General features: G+C 36.1%; 1 protein-coding gene across 23 annotated transcripts in view; it reads right to left on the bottom strand.

Moving 5' to 3' along the window:
- The window catches only part of ATP2B2 (ATPase plasma membrane Ca2+ transporting 2), a 414,437-nt gene that overhangs the window by 57,462 nt on the left and 333,333 nt on the right, over positions 1–23,642 (bottom strand). For 20 of the 23 annotated variants that reach the window (XM_067003034.1, XM_048051896.2, XM_048051902.2 and 17 more), the window contains 4 exons: positions 22,998–23,039; positions 21,101–21,265; positions 18,640–18,854; positions 16,689–16,931 (listed from right to left, as the gene is read on the bottom strand). In XM_067003034.1, coding sequence (XP_066859135.1) covers positions 16,689–16,931; positions 18,640–18,854; positions 21,101–21,265; positions 22,998–23,039 — 665 coding nt within the window. The remainder of the gene's footprint in view (positions 1–16,688; positions 16,932–18,639; positions 18,855–21,100; positions 21,266–22,997; positions 23,040–23,642) is intronic. The other 3 variants (XM_048051910.2, XM_048051915.2, XM_048051918.2) reach the window with 1 other exon arrangement.

Genomic DNA, 23,642 nt, shown 5'->3' with positions numbered 1-23,642 from the left:
TCAAAGGCAGATTTCCAGGGGACTTTACTAATTTGTCCCTGAGCAGCCTGAAGACATCTCTCCTCATATCTAGGGTTGAAGTTTTGGTGGCAGTTTTACTCCTAGCACCAAAGATTTTAAACTCAGCTACTTCATTGCCACTGTGTTCGACAGCTGCCAATTGCCACCAGGAGGAGGAAAAGAGAAAAGTAATAAATGGATCATAGATAAATAAAAAACAAATCTGAAAAATTCACCATCCCTGTCCTGTATTGATGTGTCCCGGATTTCTATTCTGAAATGACTGGAAAAGGAATAACAGAGGTAATTCAATACTTACTCCTTTCAACAGCTTATTCCTTTCACTTTCCATCAGCCACAAAACCCTAATATTCACAGCAGCTCTGTTTCTTGTGAAACAGGACACCAAATAAGTCACCTCCAGTTGTCACTATTTACTTTAGGCACCAGCAGTCACCCTCATAAGCCTATCAAAATCAAAGCAACATATTCCAAATCCTGACTGACAGGTGCTGATTTGGTAGCCAGTCTGACACACATTCAAGATCTAGACAACCTAAAACAAAAGCACTTGAAACATGTTTCAGCACTCTCAAGAGAGATCAAATCTGAAGACTAAAATTAGAAATGTAAACAACAGCATTGTTTAATAACAAAGTTGTGCATTTGTAAGTTGTTGTGTAATACTTGTGGGTAGTAAGGCTGCCTTTTCACTGAAGTAGCTTCTGTATGTCCTCTTTATTACTACATGCTGAACACAGCCAGCAGTCTCACATCACTTAGACCTCTGTGCTATAGTAAAATCGTAGTTTCAAAGTATATCTATATATTGCATGTCTAGCCTAAGTCAGGACCCTAACTTGCTGCCAGTTCAAAATCTTAAAGCCGTAAAATAATCTCCACATCCCTCACAGTTAGAGATCAACCAGGACATCCTGCTGAGCTCAGTTACGCTGTCTGAGCAAGAAAGGAGTAGCAGAGAAGCAGTTTAAAAGAGTCTCTTGTGACTGATCAGACATGAGCTGCATGCTTTAGCTGACATGAAGCAGGCTGCTCAGACGAGTGACAGCAATGCTGCTTGGCACTGCCACCCAGCACGGACCCCAGTCCTGTTATTTAGCAACCATTAAACTAAAAGATCTGCTCAGAATTCCTAGCAAATTGGTTACAGGAATTTTTGACTCATTACTGTACAGGGAGTAAGAAACAATATATTTCTACAGTAGCTTCCTATACCAGATTAATATCATAAGTATTCAACATCTTTGCCTATTCTCTGAAGACAGACCTGGAAATGATATAAAAATTTAATTATTGCAATACTCTGGTATCGTGTAATTTGCATTGCTAGCACTTGTGATGGATATAGGTTATTCAAAGAAAACATTATATAAATTCTGCATCTTTTTAACATCTCTTGTAACCTCAAATAATAGCAACGCAATCATTGTATAAAAAGGGGCCAGCTGTAATTATGCAATGTAGCAGCATGACATTTCCTATCAGCACGGCAAAGTAAGGGAGTGCAGCAGTGATGTGGCTCAGTGCATATGGACTCATGCTTGTTTCAGCTCACATAACAGGAACAAGGAAAAAATGATCCTATCCATAAACTCCCCCAAGAGTGATTATGAAAGGTGAAATCATGCATGAAGAACAGACTGAAAGGCTGGTGTGACAGCCTCTTTACTCCCTTTCTGATTGACTGTTACCCATTTTAACATGCAAAGTGAGCTAATAGTTTGCCCTTAATTTTAATAGCAAATAATTAAATTGCCCTTTTAGTTTGAAGGACAAATTTATGTTTGATTCACTTGAATTAAAAAAAAAAAAAAGTATACGGCCAAAAAATACTTCAGCAAGTAAGAAAATTCTTTCCTCTTCTCACTAGTTAAATGTAAAAGACTGATAGGTCAGTCCTGTACACATTTTTCACAGAATTGCAAAATACTTGAGGCTGGAAGGCACCAGTCTCTCTTTCAGGAGACCATCTAGTCCAGTGCCATTTCCAAAGCAGGTTCAACAAGAGCAGGTTGCTCAGGGCTGTGTCCAGTCTGGTTTTGAATGTCTCCAAGGACAGACTCCACAAAATCTCTAGGCAACTTGTTGCATAGTTTAACCACCCTGACTTATTTATTTATTTATTTATTTTTCTTTCTTTCACAGGGCACCACTGAGAAGAGTCTGACTGCATTTTCTTTACTCCTTCCCATAGGAAATTAAACACATTGATCAGGTTCCCCCTGAGCCTTCTCTGCTCCAGGCTGGCCAGCCCCAGCTCCCTGAGCCTCCCACTGGGCAAGACTGAAGATGCTCCAGTCTCTTCATCATCTCTGTGGCCCTTCACTGGACTCACCCCGGGAAGTCCATGTCTCTCCTGTACCAGGAGCCCAGCACTGGGCACAGCAACCCAGATGTGTCTCAGCACTGCCGAGCAGAGGGGAAGGATCAGCTCCCTCGCCGTGCTGGCAGCACGCTGGCTGATGCAGCCCAGGAGGCTGTTGGCCGCCTTTGCTGCAAGGACGTGTTTCCGTCTCCCACGCAACTTTGTGTCCACCAGGAGCCTCTCAGCCCTGCAGCGGGCTTTTCCTCCCCCAGAGCAGAATTCTGCACTTCCCTCTGCTGGGCTTCCTGAGGCTCCTTCTGGCTCAGTGCTCCAGCCCATCAAGGTCCCTCTGACAGGCAGCAAATCCGTCTGGTGTCACCAACCACTCCTCCCTTGTTTGTATCATCTGCAGACTTGTGGGGGGAACTCTTGGCCCCATTATCCAGATCACTGATAATACTAAACGTTATTGCCCCCACCTCATGGATCACTGGGATGCACCACTAGAAATCTGCCTCCAGCTGGACTTTGTGATCACAATTCCCTGAGACCAGCAGTTTGGCCAGGTTTAAATCCATTTCACTGTCCACTCTTCTATTCTGTATTTCTTCAGTTTGTTAATTCACTCTCAAAGACAGAGGATGGAAGTTAAAAATATAAACAGAACATTTATATTGTCTCCACATAAATGTTGAGACATACAAAATGTTGACACATGAGCAATTTGCAGTGCTTATATGAATATATTACTCCTAGGTACAAAGATCTTGTTAGCATTAATTAGAAGAAACTTATTCTATTTCCTTCAGCTTCACAATCAGAGAAATACTAAGTGGGGTTACCTACAGTAGAAGCAACATTCAAAGTAGTTAATAAAGCTATATTTAACTACATTTATCTCTGTAATTAATTCAGCTGGGCCCAGAACAAGGCTTTTGTTTGTTTGTTTAAAATTACGTAAATATTAACTGATAACTTTTTGAAAGTAATAATACCTTTTCACACAGTCCTGCACATATATATCACAGTTCATTAGTGACCCTGTAATCAAAAGATGTGCTGTATGAGTTATTTCTTTTCATCTCCTAATACATTTTAGTACTCCAATTTAAACTTTTTCATTTTGTGATAGATATCGTACCTGTTCAAGGTGTCAACAATTAAAATATGAAATTGAATATAGTCTAATTTAAAAAAAATAATAATTTACAAAAAGCTCTGAATTCAAAACCACAGCAATTCACAGCTGAATTTAAATAGAGGCACATTTATACACCCCATTACAGCACAAAGAATGAACTCTTAATAATCATGAATGACACCACAGAATAATAATGCACTTATGATTAGGATATTCCAGCCTCAGTGTTTCCAGATTAAACTGAGTTTTATACACACACATTTTTTCTTTGTGTTTTCCCCAGAACAGTTTTGATGTATTTATAATACTGTAAGATCTTACTTGTCTGTACGAAGGGACTTTCCTACTGATATTGATCAAACCCATGCACACCTTCCATTATAACCTATTATCATTGCATTACAATTTGACACTCAAATTTTGAAAATAATACATTCCATTTCCAAATCTGAAACAGTGAAAATCTCCACTCTTGTCCTTTTGCACAGTCCCATTCAAAGGGAACTGGCAATTGTTAGATTGTTAGATTTATACTAGTGCCATTCCAGCTTTGTTTAATTGCAACAAGAACTGTTGACAAGTAACCTATATAATCAAAATAATTAGACAAAACAATTGTTATTAACTTACTTTAATTAACAACCAATTTACTTTAAATATAGTCTAAGTACAAGGTTTCAATTAATGCTAGCTATAAAGATGCAAGAGTATGTTTCTCCCCTGTTAAGAATATCTTTAGAACACAGACCTGAGTGACAAATGTGCCATTTCTAAGGCAAACTCACCGTAATTAAAAACAGATTAACAGATTTCATAACTCTCTGATAATTTGTTCCACGCATTTGGGAAAAGTTTGTTATATTTTCATGAACCACAAATAAGTTGAACATTTTTCTTCAAGTGCAAAAGAGAAATTGCACTTAATTGCAGAATTGTAATTGGTACCTCCATAATGACAACCAAACATCTGCTACCTAGATCTATAAAACTAAGGGTTTACTGCATGCTGATATTAAACTGGTTTCATGAATTGCATGAATGGTTGCAGACACAGAAAACAGAGACAGGAGACAAACTACATAATGCTGAGTTGATCAGATAGTGAAAATTTAGTTTCAAGGAAGGTTCTGCAGCTTAAACATTTTGTTTCCAAATCAGAAAAATGACTAGGGATTTGTATGTTTTTGCTAACATGATTAGAAATGATGCATTTGTTTTAAGGCTGAAACCTCATCTTTCACGTTTGAGGAAGGAGCAATACACTCTCTTCAGTTGTTGCAATGAACTAACTAGCAACTGTCTATTTGGAAAACATCTTTTGAGTGATTCTGATAAATGCTATCAACAGTGTGTTTCCTAGCATTACAAAACTTTCACCCAGGTCGCACATGAAAACCTTTCTCAATGTTTCTGAGTATGACATCAACAAAATTTCAGTTAGTCTTCCTCCCTTTAAATTAACTTATAAACTCTTTATCAAAATTCATCATACTTTTAATAAAAAACTCCTCGAATAGTCTGAAGTGTATCTCATGCATGTTTTCTACTACCCACTGTATGTGAATTTCAGCCACAAAATAATGAAATGCAACCATCTATTCCATGTTATCTAAATACACTTTTAAATTTGCATAATCTTCTCTATGCCTTTTACTAATTAGAAGCGAGAAGAAAATCTTGTAGTGTGCTGCTGACATTAAGTCACTGTTTTAGGTAATGAATTGGGGGGGGGTTGGAGAGGGGAACAGTGCCATCCAACAGTGCTAGAGGGCCGTGATGATGATCATACCGTACATGAATTTCTTCATTACGTCAAACAACAGAAAATTCTTGGCCTTTATATATGAAAGTCAAAAGCTTGAATTTCAACAACATAAATAGCAGTATTTACACGTCGCTGTTCTGTGCATGCAGTCTTCACCTGCACAAAACTCACCAACACTTTGAATTTTCTACTTCTGCCTTTTCAATTTATCTCAGATAGGAAAACTGATTTTCAAAAGACCAAACCAAAGCAAAAAATCAGTCTTAATACTCACTGAGTTTCTGGTTGCAGCACTATTAAAACAATTTGTATAGTTTATGGAGCCAAATTTAGTAAGTGTAAAGCAAATCTAGGCACATGAAACATAAGAGGAGATTTTTTTTCACTTGACTTACGCTACTGATTATAGCCCATCATAATTATAGATCTTCTCTGTCAATAGGACTCATTTCCAGAGTGAGGAAAAGGGTTCTTCAAGCATCCATTTCTAAATAAGTCTAAAAAGATTAGCAACAGCTACTTTGTTTATCATACAAAACGTACTCGTCCTCTTTAAATCTATACTAGCATGTATCCAATGAAATTATTTTTAAATTGGTTTTGGTTAGTTAGAGGTTGTTTTTTGTTAAGCAAACGCATGAATTCAAGTGAATGTAATAGAATATAATACATTATAGCAATGCTTATCTAATATTTTCAGTGGTGTCTGGTTTGGTTTTTTTTGTTTGTTTTGTTGTTTGTGTGTTTTTTTTCCATGATTGATGCAGTAATGTTTGATATACTTTATAAATTCAGTCTATCTCCTCTTCAGGACACCAAGAATAATGCTTTTGCTGGAATAGCAGACTGCATGACTGCAGCCAATTTTCATCTGATTATTCATTCAAAAAGAAACAGTAAGGGAATGATGGAGAGGTCGAACATCTTGTCCTTCTTTATAAGAAAACCGTCTAACAAAAGCTTGTTTCTCACCTTTTAGAAATAGAACTGAGATATACAACCCCTAGCAAACCAGCATTGAACACAGTCAATCCTTCTCCTTTGTAGAGAAGGTAAGTGTAAAGTCTTAAGTCTCTGCTCACTTGAATAAAAAGTAGAAACCACAGAAAAATAACAATGAATGCAATATTTTAACACACTCAATATTTTCATCCAGTATTATGAACACCAAGCTACATCTACTGCCCAACACTCACTCGTGATTTCAGATAGATTTAATGTCCTGGTGTGTCCATAAAGACTTGCCAGCAGTGCATTCTTTTGCTATGCAAGGTTGCACTTACACATGAGACAGGTTAGCAGTAGTACTTATTAAAAACATCCTGAATTTTTACAAACGTCCTTCTAGAAGCTTAATTTTTCCATGCAAGATGTCTGCCAAGAGAGGTCTGTCATTCCTTCAGTGATGCTAGGGAACAATATAGTTCTGACTACGTTAACATACCCCTAGCAACCTTTCCTCTGAAAACCTTCAGAGTTTCTTCTGCCAGACTCTGGCTGGGAAAATGACTGTATGTAACAAATGCCTTCTGTCCACCAAAGTCACAGGCCTTTGAGAGGCAGTGCCCCATGCAGTTTGCTCACAACGTGTGGCTACAATTCTTTAGAATCCCCTCCATTCTAGAGATTTTTCAGGTTTATTTGGCACCTCTAACTAACAGAAAGGCCATCATTTTTGGACACCTTCCCACACTCACTTGTAACTAATACAAAAATATGACTGACTGGAATGCAAGAGGGCAAGACCTTCACACCCAAGAAGAGAAAACTGGAAGTTGAAAGAAAAATCAGGAATGGGGGCTATCTGCGAAAGAAAGCAGGAATGAGAATTTGAAGCATAGTTTTTTATTTACTGAGTATTTAATACCAGCTTTCTAGGACTCACTGTGACTCAAGTAAAAAGAAAAATAATGTTTTGGTGACGTGAACAGAAATAGAAAAAAATGTAAGCGCAATTTCATTCCAGAAGAGCAATGCCAAGTCAATTTAAAGTCTTTTTCATGCGTACAAAGTAACTCCTGCACATCCATTGCTCTGAAACTAGCAAGTTGTTATTTTATCACATACTGTATTGCTGATCTGTTGTTCTTCAGTCATTACATCATTTTTTTGTTTGATTGTTTGTTTTTCCAAAGGAAAATGACACCCCTTTGGAGTTTTCTGAGAATAAAAAGAAAACATACTACAAACTGCATAGTATATATTACATAATTATATTACATATACACAAAAGAGAATTAACACCATATTTCATTAAACAACATTATGAGGTTATTCATCCTCTGTGTTCTGTTTTTTTAATAAGTCTTTCTGAGTATTTTTGCTTGGTTATAAAACCAATACCATTTATATAGAGCTGGTGTTAAATTATCATGTGAAATTATTGGCTTTCTATTCTTGATAAAGAGCATAAAGAAAATCTAAATTAAAACAGATTACAGAATATTAAAGTAAGCTATTTCACAGAATCAAGATATGCCTCAAGTAAGTGTTTTATACCCACTTATGTAAAAACAAAAGCTCCCATCAAGAAAACACGCTCCCTGATAATATCTCATACGAAGTGTTAACACTGAATTCTAACCAGCATATGGATCAGCTCCAAAGTGTGATGACTGTCTCCGTAAGGTATCGTAGGCATGAAAAGAAGTATGCATTAAAATCATTCACTGTGCCAACACATTTTATTACATAAAAATAAAAATAAAAAACTGGGGTCTAAAAATTATCAGACAGCTATGAGTAGTATATATATCTAGATGAAAACACCATGGAATACCATGCAGGAAAGGTGACTTCTAAAGCCTGCTTGCATCTACAGGTATGTTTGGAAATAACTGGCATTTATCCCTGTAAGTGAATCATCCTGCACTGGTTCAGGGAGTGGAAAATAATAACGTGAAAGTAACACAAATAACATAAAAGAAAATCCTATGCAAGAAAACAGGGAAAACATTGTATCACAGCAAATTAAAAAAAATAATACTAATTTATTCATTTTCATGTAAGCAAGCGGAAAAAAAAAAAAAGCTAACATTCTGGTAACAAAAAGCTTCCAAGTGACTATCAGTCCTGTTTATAATCTTGCAGTGATTAATTATTCCAACAGGAATAAACGGAATCTGCAGTTACCAAATTGTGAAGGCAAAGGCCAGCATGAGTAAGGTTTTATATATCTGTTTTCTCTAGCATGAAGAAAGAAAATAAAAGAAAATAATTTGTCTTTTAGCTATTATGTCATACTACACTGTAGAGTGTAGGATTGTTTTATTCATCCATCTTCTCTTCCCACATTCACGTGTTATTAGGGAGGACAGTCACACCTTTCTTTGGCAGAAAAAGAGATACGGAACAAAGGAAAAGACTGACCATACTGTGGGGAAACCTGCCTTGCCTCTGACAACCTGGCCACAAATGAAAATAAGCATCCTTCCAGAGAGTTTAAAAATGTCAACAGCAGATTTACAGGATGACCCTGCTCTGATCTCTGCTCCTTCTTTGCTTAGGTAAATCCATCCCACAGACAAGTGTCAAGGAGCTTTCCATGCAGCTGATGCCATTCTAACCCCTCATACACAACTCCCCAAAAATGAGGCTTTATTATAAAATGCTTTCAGCTAGCAAGACAAAGCACTTGCATCCTGACAGCGGAAAGTGCATGATGGATATAACAACATGTCCTACACTTTACACAGTCCAGTAGTCTTTTCTAAACACAGTTATTTCAGTTATTAACTCAGTAGCTAATTTAGTGAGAAAAGTTATATTTGTACCTCTTATTATATAAAACTTCAATAGCCAGTGATGTGTGAATATCATTACTCTTTGCTAATTGCGATTCCTAGAAGCAGAGACAATTGACTGCATATCTATTATCTTTAATAATTATTATTTACACAGTAAATGATATGCACGCTATAAGTTTCTTTTTGTTTTGTTTTTCTGCCTAAAATATCTGTGAAAATGCTTACCAACCACTTTAAGAAAAAGTTTTAAAGACAGTGTGGTTGGGGATTGTATGTGTGTGTGATGGTTGTCTTGCTTATACATAAAAAAATACTTTGCTTGCATTGTCTGGTCCCATCTACAATATATCTGCTCAATACTTAAAGGGGTCTTATAAAAAGGATGGACTCTTTACTCGAGTAGATAATGATATGACAAAGGGGAATGGTCTTAAACTAAAAGAGGGGAGATTTAGATTAGAGGTTAGGAGGAAATTCTTCACTCAGAGGGTGGTGAGGCACTGAACAGAGAAGCTGTGGATGCCCCATCCCCGGAGGTGTTTAAGGCCAGGTTGGACTGGGCCCTGGGTAACCTGGTCTGGTGGGTGGCATCACTGCCCGTGGCAGGGTGGTCACTGCCCGTGGCAGGGTGGTTGGAACTTGATGGTCTTTAACCAAGCCGTGCTATGTCTCTATGATTATTACAGCCATTTAACATTTTGCCAAAAAAAATCTGAAGAAATAAATTTACCTGTAAGATAAAAGTTATACCTATGAAGTAAAAACTCTTTAAAACCACTGTAGAAATCAATGCAATCAAATTTTAATCAAATCAAATCAATTTTTAGAAAAGAATTCACAGTGCACTTCATTTGCAAAATAGATGGAATGGGAAGGTTTGGGTAGAGCTAGAAAAAAGTTTTCATAGTCTAAGCAACTGGTCTGCAGTATGTAGAGAAAAAGCCATCTCAGAAGTGACTTTGTGTAACACTATTTCTGTTTTCCATGTCATTAGTCAAATTGGCATTAACCTTTTAATTTTAAATGGCTCAAACACACCATTTAGCTAGAGAGTCAGAAATGCTCAAGAGACTATTTTACTGCCATCACCTGAGCACTCAAAAGCATGAGAATTAACAATTTCCACAAATTTCTGTTACCAGGACAACATGCTGAAAGAAGCCAATGAATGTTTTACTGCACCACCCTCACATTACTTACTGACTGCTTAGGAATTACTGACCTAAATCCAGCCCTACTGAGATGGATTCTGCCACCCTGAAGCATGCTAAAAAAAAATGTCATTTTTCCCAGATTTTCTGCAAAGCAGATTTACCTATGTGCTTCTTATATCACAGATTTAGCAGGTTTTTGTACACCTAAGACTGCAGAACGCAAACGGTAAAACCTGGAGCAGGGCCCCAGGAGTTCATACAAACCCACTTGTTCTTTCTCAGACAGTGAAGAACTACAAGCTTTGAAGTCCCACAGCAGTTCAATTTGCCAGCTGAGGATTCTCCCCTCAGCCTGTTTTTCTGTGCATTTTCTGGATAGCTTTTAAGCATACATGAGGTAGAGGATTTTGTCATTCCCAATGTATTCCACAGGAACAGTGCAGGAAGAGGATTCATGCCTGTTCCTCTTTCTTGCCTGCTGCAAAGCCAGACGACACTAGCACCAAAGCAGTCCAGTGCCATGATATGGGCTATGTTGCAAAAACGCATTCCAAATGTTTCTCTACTAATTTCTAGACTCTATGTAAGGATAAAACCTTCCACAGATATAGAACAAAATGGGTGCCCAAACCTTCCACAGACCTATCCTCATGCAAAATGGCTGCCCAAAATGGCGGCGCTGCCTCCGCCCCCTGACTCGATCTTAAACCAAGATACTGGAATCTCGATACATTATCTAAAGGTGGAATGTATTTTTGAGCATTGCCAAAGGAAGCAAAGCTGAGGCCAGAAAACCATTATGAAGGATGGCCTCTGCTCAGATGGACACCAAAATTAACTCAAATCCCTCCATTCCAAAAATACTCGTGTAAACCTCCCTGTGGACAACCCTTACAATTGTATGTGGAGAAACTGATGCAGTAAGACAGGGACGGCCATAGGGGGCTGCTGTTTGTGCGTGATACCTGCAAGTGCCGCTGCTGCCGTGCTCTTCCCCATTTCTTTTCTCTCTTTTGTTTGTTTGTTTGTTTTAAAGTATTTTAATTTGGAACACTATTAGCATTTTAACTTCCGTGGTTAAAACAAGACCCAACCTGAACCTTCATGTCAATTAAAACCAAATGGTAATTTCATTTGTATTTTAACATGAGAAACAAGGGCTTATGAAGAGATTTTAGGAAGACCGTAAGTAAATGTATCTTTCCAATTTCAACTACCAAAATAATTTAAAAAGTTGTTTGAATGATAAAAGCTATTTTCTCATGGTTCTCCTCTGAATAAAGAGAATTCTAGTGACATCCAACAGCAGTTTCATTTAGTGTGATTGCCCTTGGCAAACAGCTGCAATAAAATATGGGATCTTTTGCTGTAGCCTCAGGAAATAGAAATTCCAAGGATTTTCTGCTGATAGGTATAGCATTATCTGATTTGGGGGTTTTGAGTCTGGTGTAAGAAATGAAACACACTCTTTAATTGTTAGGGTCTTCTATTCTATTTTGAAAACAAGAGTTCATATAAATACACACACGTATGTATATGCAGAGATAAAAGGTCTGTGCTCTGTGAGACAAGAATTAGAGAGCTGCAAGCAACTACCGTTGAAAAGATATTTCCATCCTCTTTTCACTCACGGATAACTTTCTAAATTAATCTGGGGAAACGTATGGAAAAATCCATAAACTAACCTACCACTTATGAAGTTCTTTTATTAGTTCAGTAACAAACTTCCAAATTATCCACATTCCTGAACACAACTTTAAATCTTCTGGGAAGATCTTACTATACTGAAAGTGATGGAATTATGAAAGGTAAAAGGAAATGACAGTGAATTTCTGTTGGCTAAATAGTACGTGTATATAAATTATTACTGAGAACATTTTTCCACTAATTTAAAAAAAAAAAAATAGACAAGATGAAGTATTTGATAAATGAAATCCAAAGACTTTAAATTTGATGGTTTTAAAAAACAATTCTATAAAAGAGAAGTAAATTTTGTACTTTATACACCTCTTTTAAGACTATTTTTGAGGGGAAACTAATGTCTCCCAACAACCTGGATAGCTGTACTACTTTTGGATGCAAATATATTCCTCACAAATAAAACAAACCGTTCCCCTGGCTACTATATCCACATTCTCAATACCCATGATATATTTTCATTTATTCCTGCAAGGTACTATTGTGCTTTTAAAACCTTATTTTATTTGTGCACTTTTAAAACCTTATTTTCAGTTACTTTTACCATTTCACTTCTGTAGAATGCCATTTCTTTTTATGGTTCTCATACTACCTGTTCTGCCAGCCTCCCTCCACCCCTCTTCTCCAAGAAAGTATAAAGTGCATTCATTCCACTATTTCTGCATCAGACAATCAGTTAAAAGAACTATTTATCTTTAAAAAATTCTGTGCCAACACCTCTTGAACTGCTTTCAGTATAATGACATTAGAAATTTAGTTCCACTTTTTTAATACGATCTTTCATTATATATGCATGAAAAAGTAATTACAGAAAGCAATAAGATGAATTAACACCTTTCTCTTTTTCCCAGTAAACCCACTCCCTCAGCATCGCTCTCTCCCAGCCAAATCCCCTTCTCAGGGCAGCTTGTGGGGAGCTCCTGTTGCTCCCTGCTGGGAGTATTTGGGACCCTCAAAGTCAGCGGCACAGTCCTGTGAATAGAGGTCTGTCTGAGTGCACAGTGAAGAGCCTCATCTGGAGCTAGGGTAGGAATGTAACTGGAGTTTGGGTGCGGGCAACAACCTGGGTATCTTCACAATCTCCTTAGAGAGATGTTAATGTAACAAGCAGGTGGGTTTGTGCTATACCATAAACAGGAAACATATTGTTTTCTCTGTTCTGACTGCAATAAAATTGTCTTTTTTTTTTTTTTTCTTTATTTCTTTATTCACCCTTTTTGTTCTAACCAATAGAGACCTTTTTGTCCAATAGGTTGTACCAGGTCACATTCATTACTTGACTAACATTTATCCATGTGTAAACTGCCATATGTTTACTTCATTTCATAAGTTGGCAGAAGCTGTGGAAAGCAGTAAATGTTTTGCACTTTTCTGTGACGTATCCGTCTTTTTCCTTCAAGAGTCCCAGCTAAAGGATGTCAATACATTGTGCTAAATACTGTGCAAATGCAGTAAATGATGCTTCAGATCTTCAGAACTGAAAACAGCCTTCCTAATACTGATCCAGCTATCCACCTAAGCACAAGTAGTTTTTTTGCTCCCTAGGCACGTAATAAGTACCTAATGAAATGCCTGTGTTAGATCACAGTAACTGTTTCAGCTGAGTCTTTCCACTGGTACTGAAAATCACTCAACTTAATGCTAATTTTGATCTCTTTTTAATAAGAACATACTATACCCATCCAGAGAGCATGTCATCTTTGCCCTCTGACAGCTTTCAGGAAATTAAAAGAATAAATACTTTTATAATTCAAATGGAATTTATGTAAGCAAGAGCTCGAAAGAAGAGTTCAATTCACTGGTTTTAGTATCTGGACTCCATTTCATTACTGCTCCATGATATTTGAGATCAATGTACCTCTGCTCCAAGTGCAATCTAAGCATTCCCAAAATGCAAATTTTGTTTTCAGAGTAAGACGTGCTTTACAGTCCTTATCACAGCTTACAAGCAAAAATGTATGAAGTGCAGTTTTTACTTCCGTGGGGAGGGGGTGGGGAAGCTATATAAAACATTAATACTGGGTGAAAAAAAAAGGCTTTCTGGAGAGCAGCTTCACACAAACAGCATAAGAGCAGCACTAAAGTTGCTCTGAGGCTAACAGAATGCAAAAGCAGCTCACACAATAACTTAATCCTTGGAAAGCATTAAAAAGAACTATATATAATGATGCTATTGTTTAGTTAGAATAATTTGTGTTTGATCTCAGGGAAATTCACATCTTTTATTACAAGCAGTGATATTATTTTCTTTTTATATTTTTATCAACGGTTCAATTGCCCCTTAATCAAACGATAATGCAAGAGGGAACATTTCTCATTCAGCACAGTATCTTGACTAATTTTACGGCCCCATATGCGATTACTCTGAACAGAAGTTCATGCAATGTGCAATTTACAGTGTACACGTAACTATATAACTAATAATAGAATATGTAAAATTCAGTCTTTGTGACATAGCACTCATATGCCCTTTGGGTTTGAGCTGATCTTCACAATTTGATTTAACATGCCCTAAGAATGAGTGCATAAGCATGCATTCAGTATTAGCAGTCAGAAAAGTAATTCTGCACACTTCATCCTGGAAAAAAAATCCCTTACGTATTTTTTTCTATATTTATGATTTGTAATGAATAAGGGCTTTGGAGCAACACATTTTATTTTAAACTTTAGCTTAAGCTTGCTGTAACAATAATTCCTCTGATACTGGAGTATTCTCACGGGGTCCATACTGCAAGGCTTGACCTTATGATGCTGTTGTAAGAGCTAAAAAATCCCCACTAATTTTATACAGATGAGTTCAAGTAGTCATCTGATATGCATCCAAACAATGGTGATTTCCAGAGAATTTCACCCATTTTTCAATTTTTCAGAGAGCTGATCTCTGTGCAAAGCTGTAAAAGAACTGAAGTGGTGAAACACTGACTCCTTTTAATAGGCACATACCATTAACTTTAGTGAGAAGCACCGAGTCTTAGCTATGGGGAAAGTAAAAAACAACACCACTATGTTGAGACCACAATGAAATTTTAAAACTATGATTGACAAGAAAATTTTCTGTCAAATGAAACTATTACCACAAGAGAAAGAGAGGACATTAAACATATATCACAGATGCACCCCTTTGGAAAGTGGTCGAATGTCTTACCACATCTTGCTCAGAAAGTTAAACTTCTTCTGAGATTCAGAGAGCCTGAACTCGTATGGAAGTTGAACAAAAACCTCATTACTGTGTTTGATCTCAAGAATTCAAAACAAGCAGCAGCAAAACACAAAACAACTGAAGCGCAGATGATGCTGAGTCTTACTCTCCCAGTTGTACCTGACTTACTACCAGCCAACCTGCCTGTTCTGTGCCACATCATCTCTCAGAAATGAGTAAAATTCTGCCAATGTTGGTAACATTTTACCAAAGCACTCCCAACACTGAACTCCACAGTGACAGCTAGGACTGGTGCTGGTGACTAGCATTACCACTGCAGCAATTATACAAGCACAAATGCACATATCTGCCTATTCTCCTTCATTCCTATCTGTCTGTATTACCTTGTCTTAACTCCAGTCTGTGTACTGAGGCTGAGTTTGGTCCAATTTCACTTCCTACAGAAGGAAGTACCCAGATGTACTGGGGCTGTAATTATATTAAAACATATGGGTATGTTCCTCTCTCCAACAATCAAATTACGAAAACGTGCATTTACTCAGCAACAGAAAAATATTCTTACTAATTTTTAAATATGCAAATTAGATTTCAAAAAGCCACTGCCATAAAACATCCACCCAGCATTTACACGGAACCTCCCAAAATAGGAAGGCCCATCTTTCATTTCATCAACCCTGCTAACCTGGACAGACCATAGGAAAAAGAAGAATGAGATCCAGGATTCAGCTGGGAACAGGCACTGTTAGTTGGATCCTCACAGCTGAAACGTGTAGCTCCAGGGTATCTGAATTTAAAGTCAAAAGGGGTAGCTCAAACCTCATTTGACTAAAGCTTCTTCTCCTTGCAGTGCAAGAAAAGAGGTGCTCTCACATTGCTGGATGATTTCAGCTGCAAGGTGTCAACAAACATGGTCTGTCTGAGCTGTTGGAGGCATCATGTCCACTGCCAGTGTAAGAAGTAGGTCAAGCTGTCTTGGGGCTGGTTCTCCTCACATTTCCCTTTCCAGAGCTTTCAGTGAGAACTGAAGAGGGGGCGCATCATGACACAGATGACTGAAGGGTGCTGAAGTTGTAGCCTCACTTCAGATACTAGCCCTAGTTAAACAGTTTGTCCTCAGGAGCGTTCATTTCAAAGCACCTTTGCCACAAACACACTTCACACGTTTGCTTAAGTTATCTCTAAAAATTCTTCTTCCAAATGTTGATTGTTACTAACATCCAGTTAGCAATACTAACTGCATTAACTTCAGTTAATTGCATTAACTTAACTGGTTTAACCAATCTCATTTGTCTTATTGAAGAATTGAAGATCCTTAGACACACACAAAAAAATTTTACACACATGAAGTCTCAATGAAAACTAGTTTTGTGAAGTTACCTGTATACAGATTAGACCAACCCAACCTAACAACAGCAGGAGTTTTTAAAATATATCATGGTCTTGTATATACAAGTACAATCCTATTCTCCAAAAAACAAAAACAAAACAAAAAAACACAAACAAACAACAACAAAAAACACACACAAAGAAAAAACACCCACACATAAGATAAATCATTTTTACAACTTGCTCTCATTTTGAGGACCTCAACAGTATTTAACAATTGATGATCAACAACAGGATGTTAAGGAATTAACAACGCTTAAAAAAATATAACTCCTGCTATGTTTCATTTTAGTGACAGAAAGCCCAGCTTACCAGAATTTTTGTAGTATAAGCACTGTTGATAGCAATGGCATTTACCAGCAATTCAAGGGTTTTGGCGGGTACAGAATCTGGGTCAGGGATCTCTTTGTAGTGGACATCACCGACATAGGCTTGGACGACTGTCATCCGGTTGGTTGTTAGTGTCCCTGTTTTGTCAGAGCAGATGGCTGTAGCATTACCCATAGTTTCACAAGCATCTAAGTGGCGGACCAGATTGTTATCCTTCATCATTTTCTGAGAGAAAGCAAAATAAAATACATTCAAGATTTGCTTTGACAAATCTCAATCAGTTATACAAAGGACAAAAGCATATATTCAGTCTTTTTCATTAGCATGTAATGCTCAACCAGAACTTTAATTGGGTCCAGTAATGAAAGTCCTAGTTACAGACAACCAGTGATCATCTTGAAATAATTTTGCTTTTGATAAAATGACATAGTTCCATCTTTTTCCACATATATATATATTATTTTATTCTAAGAAATAGGTAGAACAGAAAAAATTAGCTAAAGTACCTGAAGATAACAGGATTTTTTAAACAGAATCATTATAATAAATATTATAAAATTATGCAATTTTTTATGTTTCCTTTTGTTTTTTTTTCTTTCAGCTTAACTCCTAAACATAAAGAATTAGTGTAATTAGAATTAAAGCTAAATATCAAGAGTAATTAGTAGTGTAAATTAAGTTACCTATTAGAACAAAATCTGTAACTGCTGTAACTGCACAGAATATGAATTGTTTGTGAGATATTATCCTCCAGACACATTCTTTATTTTGACCTTGAGTGTCTAGTCAAATATTTCATCCTTCTTTTCAATACCGTGTCCAATGCCAGTACATTATTTTGCAGCACATAGAGCGACTACACATCTTGCAAACCAACCAAACCAACCAAGCCAAACCACCGCAACAACCACTCCACCACCATTCCACAGTGCATATTTTTCACAAGACATACAGTCTTCCTGGAAGCAGATGTTATCCTTGTTTATATGTTTTCATTATTAAAGAATTCTGTGCCCAATCACCTGACCCTTAGTTTCAGAACAGTATCTTACACTTTCAGGGCACAGTATCACCAGTTGAAGGCAAATGCATATTACACTTTGATACTGCAAATACAGATACACATGGATGTGTTGTATCTACTGGGTGAAGGGCGTAAGGAGAAGGGGAAATATTTTTAAAGCAGCTACAGTCTCTTCTAGAAAAATCACATTATTGAGTATTTTTGTTAATGATATTTGCCTAAAAAATAAATCAAGCTATTTCTTTGTGATGTTTATGTTATTTTTTTACATCCTAAATGGAAATAAACTACAGAATTTTCATCGGAGATTCCTAGAATGTTTACGTAAGGCCCATCTGAATAAATTACTAAAGCAATCTGAGAAAACTCTTATACAGATACTGGAGTAATCCGCAAGTCCGGTATTTTAATCCTCTTTAATTTCCTAACCGAATCACTTACATTAACTACAAGCATCTACAACCACATTTAAGAAAAACCTTGCTTTCTTTGAAATAATAAAAAAAAAAAAAATCCTGAGAACTTAAAATCCTTGTTAAAACTTTTTACTATTGTAAAAGCAAGTTTGAAGACAAAGTATATTAAAAGACTGGAGTATTCTCAAAGCAAACCCAGCTCAATAAATACCTGGTAGCTATGTAAACTAAGCAGATATTTCTACTGTTTGAAATTCCTGCATTGTGTAGTTTTAAAGATGCGTATTGGCATGTATACATGTTTTCATTTTTGTCATAAACACTTTCAATATAAAGCAAAGTAGTACTGTAAAGAAATGTCACTCATTAACATCTTAATGGCATTAATTTACAGTCCAACTTTAATCAAAGCCGATAAAAGATGAAGAATAATGTACTAGCAAACTCAACAGAAAAGTATTTTTCTCCCATTATTATTTTTAATGTCTCTTACCTTTACTGAATAAGCCAGAGAAATAGTGACAGCAAGCGGAAGTCCCTCAGGAACAGCAACCACAAGTACAGTAACACCAATAATGAAGAATTTAACAAAATACTGAACGTAGACAGGAGTGCACTCAGGCAGCCACTGTTTCTTTTTGACCACAAAGGTGTCGATGGCAAAATAGAGTACCAAAATGATTACAGTGATGGCAGACATCACCAAACCTGAAAATAAAAATAATCAATTACTATGAAGCAAAACCCAAACAATTAAAAACATGCAATTAGAAATTCATATTTGAGTTTCATATGAGTTTCTTGAGTTTCTTACTCTACATGAGATTTTACATTACCACTAGTACCAATAATAGTAAATCATACAATGTAGAGGAAAACATTACTATAATACATTTACAACATAAACCGTTATCGTAATACAATTACAATGGCCATACATTCTAATGAGTAAAGAAATACTCAATTCAGAACAGCTGGATGCTGCTGCACCATTTCTAAGTACCATCTCACTGCTGCCTTTAACACTTCCCAGTAAGTCTAGAGTCCTGATGATTAAGCCAAGTTTTTCAAGTTTAGTACATTACTTTGCTAGTCTAAATATTCAAACAGCATTTCCTCATCTTTCTTTTTAAAGAAGTTTATCTTGAGAGGCTTGAGAAAAGGAGTATCTTTTAGTTTATTTTGTTATGTAGAACATTTTAGACTGAGGTATCCAGTCAAAAACAATAATATATAATTGTCCACAGTTATGTAATTGGTCTTCTGGAAAAAAATGATTAATAATAGTGTTTCCAAGGTTTCCCTTTTTAAAGGGACATATGAAAACTGTGCATATGTTTGTGAGGAGAGTCTCAAAAGAGTACAACACTGACAGTATATCATGTGAAAGTCTAATAAATATTTCACAGAATTCTAAGAAGATCCTGGGGACTATGTATGCTCTCTTGATGACACAGACTTTGCTAAGATAGTATTTCTCCTGCACAATTATGTTCCTGGATTTAAGTGACAAATAAAAACCGGTTGCCATTAGAACATCTATTTTGCTTTGCTATGATTAGTGCTCTTTGGCTTTGAATAAGAAGCCAAGCCTGCATTTCAGAATATACTGATTTCTGTCTAATGAGATCATACAATAGAAGGAGGATTCTGTGAATTCCATGTCTTGACTGAGGTTAAAAATAAATAAATAAAAAGATAAGCTAAAGGATGTTAAGGTTGACAGGAAACAGATAACTCAGGGAGACCACTAAATACCAGAGGATAAAGGAAAATCCATTAAAATATACAGGTAAATCTTTATGGCAATACAAGACATTTCCATAGATTGCCTAATGAAAAATAATAAAAAAAAAAGTGAGGCCATAATTAATTTAATTCATATTACTTGTCACAGTATGGTTAGAAAGACCTATACTGTTACTTTAAAAATGACATCTCTATGCATTCCGAAACACCAGAGAGAGTAATAAGCAGAAAACAATGTATAAAAATACTTAGCCTAGGAAGTTAATAATCATAAAAAATGAAGTGTTTTTATATCAATGCATACTGTTGTACGCCTAGCAAGAAAACAGAAAAGCTTGTGGAATATGAAAGTGGGCAAAGTATGAAATTGAATATTAAAAAGATGATGAGCGTAAATTCTTAGTCATGCACTGTTCAGGCAAAGAGACAGACGTGGCATCATGGGGTTCTACAATCGGCTAAGTGTAATCAACTGAAAATAATTAGAAGGAACAGTAGGGGTAAAGATGAGATTGGTAAAGAAGCATAAAGGAGATTCAACAGAGGTAAGGAATTTAGGATTCTGTTGTATGGCCACAGTCAGGGATCTGTAGAATTAAAGAGACCAAGATCTCTTTAATACTACTAGAAAAACAAAACAAAACAAAACAACTAATGAACATTATGTCATTATGAAAGATCTTAACTTTCTACCTGCATGTTGGAGAAGGGACTTTTAACAGTAGGGGCCAGATGGTACTGGATACAAGAGTCAACAGATACGTCATATTTGGATAGAAGGCATGAACATGGATATTAAGAGAGAACAGAACGATTTCAGAATCCATAGGGGGAAATATTGTGAGAGTGACATTTTGAGATGATATTAGAGATTCTGAAACTGTGTATTTAGAAGTTCTAAGGGAGAAGGAAATTAAATATCGCGTAATTACTGCGCTTGGGAGTATCAAGTAAGCTACATTTCATTTTGATTCAAATATTCATTACATTCCAAGTTGCCCAAAGCTTTCTGTTTCTTGATGGTCAAAACCGAGTTTTTGAAGATACAAGACCTTCAGTACCACCTACTGTCCTCAGAACAGTACTATGACAATCCATTTCTAAATATTGCAGTAATAAAGCACTACTCTTTTAAGAATACCTTGCTTAGAAACCCTTTGTTGTTACTATAACACACTGCTATTCAGACAATTATCCAGTCATACCTGCTTTGCCTATCTGGACTGCCAGCTTAGTCAGCTTTCCCTGAAGGACAGATTTTTCTTTCTTGTGCATGTTGGATTTCTTCTTGTCTTTGTCATCTCCTTCTCCCCCTTCTGCACTCTTCAGTGGCTGCATCTCCATGGCAGCAGCCCCGTCCTGCTGCTTGGCTAATAATGCAGAACAAAACTGTTACTCCAAAACTGTTCTCCATTCTTCTTCTCTTAGTGTTGATACTTACTGAATACCCCCAGCAACACCCCTTGTTGGGGCTGATGATTGGAACTATGCACAGAATTACCCTTTGCTCCCACAGCAGACAGATGCCCACACGAGGACCCAGCGGGGTTCCACAGGGGCACAAATGTACAAGTGTACCCATGAGCACTTCACAAACATTGGAATAAGTAACACACCATTTGTTGAGTACCAGGAAAACCATTACTTTTGGTTTTGTTTGTTTGTTTATAGCCAATGATATTCTGTGTTATACACACATATATCACTTAATGTGTTGCAAAACACTTGGCAAGTAACAGTACATCAGTACTGCAGGATTTCCTAGAATAGCAGATCTCAAACATTTTAGCAAGTTGACTATCTATAATTCACTAAATTTTGGTATGCCTCACAAATTACAATACACTCTTATAATCTTACTTTTAACGACAATGTTTTAAAAGCAGTGTGGTTCCATGGACACTCCACAAACAGATCTGCTTGACTGCATAGGCACCTCTGTAACCTGTGGACCACACTTTGTGAATCGCTATTCTAGAGTAATACCAGACTTAAAAGGTTTCCTTAGCATTCAGTGTTCAAGTAGCTTGACCATCAGGTCAGATAGCAAAACCATCATAATTATCCCATTTAAAAAATAAAAATAAAAAATTACAGGCTAAAGCATACATTCCTGAAAGAATGCTAATGCTAAAGGAAACTTTTAGTATCAAAAAGCAAGAGTTTTTTTAAATTAAAAAAAAAAAATCCAATTTATATATGTGTATGTGTCAGTTTTGTATAGAAAGGAGACGAAAGTAAATTAAACAGAATGAGATGAAACAGATCTGCTCAGCTTTGACATTCCTGAACAGTTTTTACAAAATCATGCTTATCTGACCTGGAAATCTAATTGTTTTGTTTAACTTTAAAATGTATTCATTTAGTATAATTTTATTTAATGGTTCTGTACCACTAACAACTGAGTTTATCTATTTCTGATCTACCACCTTTGCAAAGTTTAGAATTATCTGAAGAGAAAATTATAGTTTAATTTACTTACTTGGTATAATCTAAAGAAATCATGATATCTGGTGTCTCTTATTTAACAAAACACGGAAACATAACTTTTCTTCAGAGGAAGCAAAATATTTATTTCTATTTCTTCCTGAGATTGCACATTAACGAAGAAACACCTAATATTCTTAATCTTCCTTTTATTTATCATTATAGCACACTTTTACATTGCTAAATAACCTGAGGCATTAAAGTTTCCTTTTGTTATTTTTTTTAACCTTCTCCCTGCAATTAAAATATATATCATTAAACACCAAAGGTGACCAAACGTATCAAAAAGAGGGTTGGAAATTCACTAATGATACATAGCATACATAACTTGCACAAGAAAAATGAATCCAAATGAGCTTCGTGACATGACAGCGTCTTTTAAAAACATTGTATTAGAAATAATGATCTTTTCCTATCCTAAATATCTGATACATTAAAATTCTATAAATTACAATTCTACAATATCTTTGGTAGGATCTTTCTTCAACATTGTTTGAATAGGGCCACTTTTACATATATGCACAAATCACAAACTCTCATTTTATTTTTTAACAGAATCTACCTGCATATGCTAAACATAAAATCCACAACCTGCTTAATAGGAAAGAAGATTACCTTTGTTCTGGCTGTTCTCCATATTCCCATCCTGCATTTTGCCTATATGATGAAAAATTTCAACAGACAACAGACAGTAAACAATCTTCACCCAAGACAGAACATGAAAATGGGAATTTAAATAAAAAAGGCAGACAAAAGTAATGAGCATGTTACAGATACTTATTGATGATCAGTAGCCCTTGTTATTATGTGTTTATTAGAAGCATAGACAACTTAGCTGGACACATTCAAGTAACTGCAGTCAAGTTCAATGTTGTAACATAAAATACTAAATATCATTACATTTTTTTGAGCAAATTGTGGAAGTTATGAGGCTGATACTAATAAAGAGAATCTACTAGAAAGTAGAATTTTAATAATAAACATGAAGTGAACTTTCAGATATCTAGTATTTAATAAAACCACAGTTATAACCTGGCACACAGTAGTATAGAGCATGACCTCCTTAATGTATGCCAGAATTAAATATTTTAGTAAATTAAGAAAAAATATAAAAATAAGTGTTAATAAATATAAATAAATAAAACTGTAAAATGACATCTTCCTTACTTATATTATTTAGCAAGTTACTCCTGTAAATATGAGTGCCAGGTGGTCATCCTATATTCAGATTTATCCTAAAGAGAGATGTCAGATGCATCT

This window comes from Anser cygnoides, chromosome 10, assembly GCF_040182565.1.
Source record: "Anser cygnoides isolate HZ-2024a breed goose chromosome 10, Taihu_goose_T2T_genome, whole genome shotgun sequence".
Taxonomy (NCBI): Eukaryota; Metazoa; Chordata; class Aves; order Anseriformes; family Anatidae; genus Anser; species Anser cygnoides.
The sequence above is the reverse complement of the archived record's forward strand: the minus strand, read 5'-3'. Positions and strand labels throughout refer to the sequence as shown.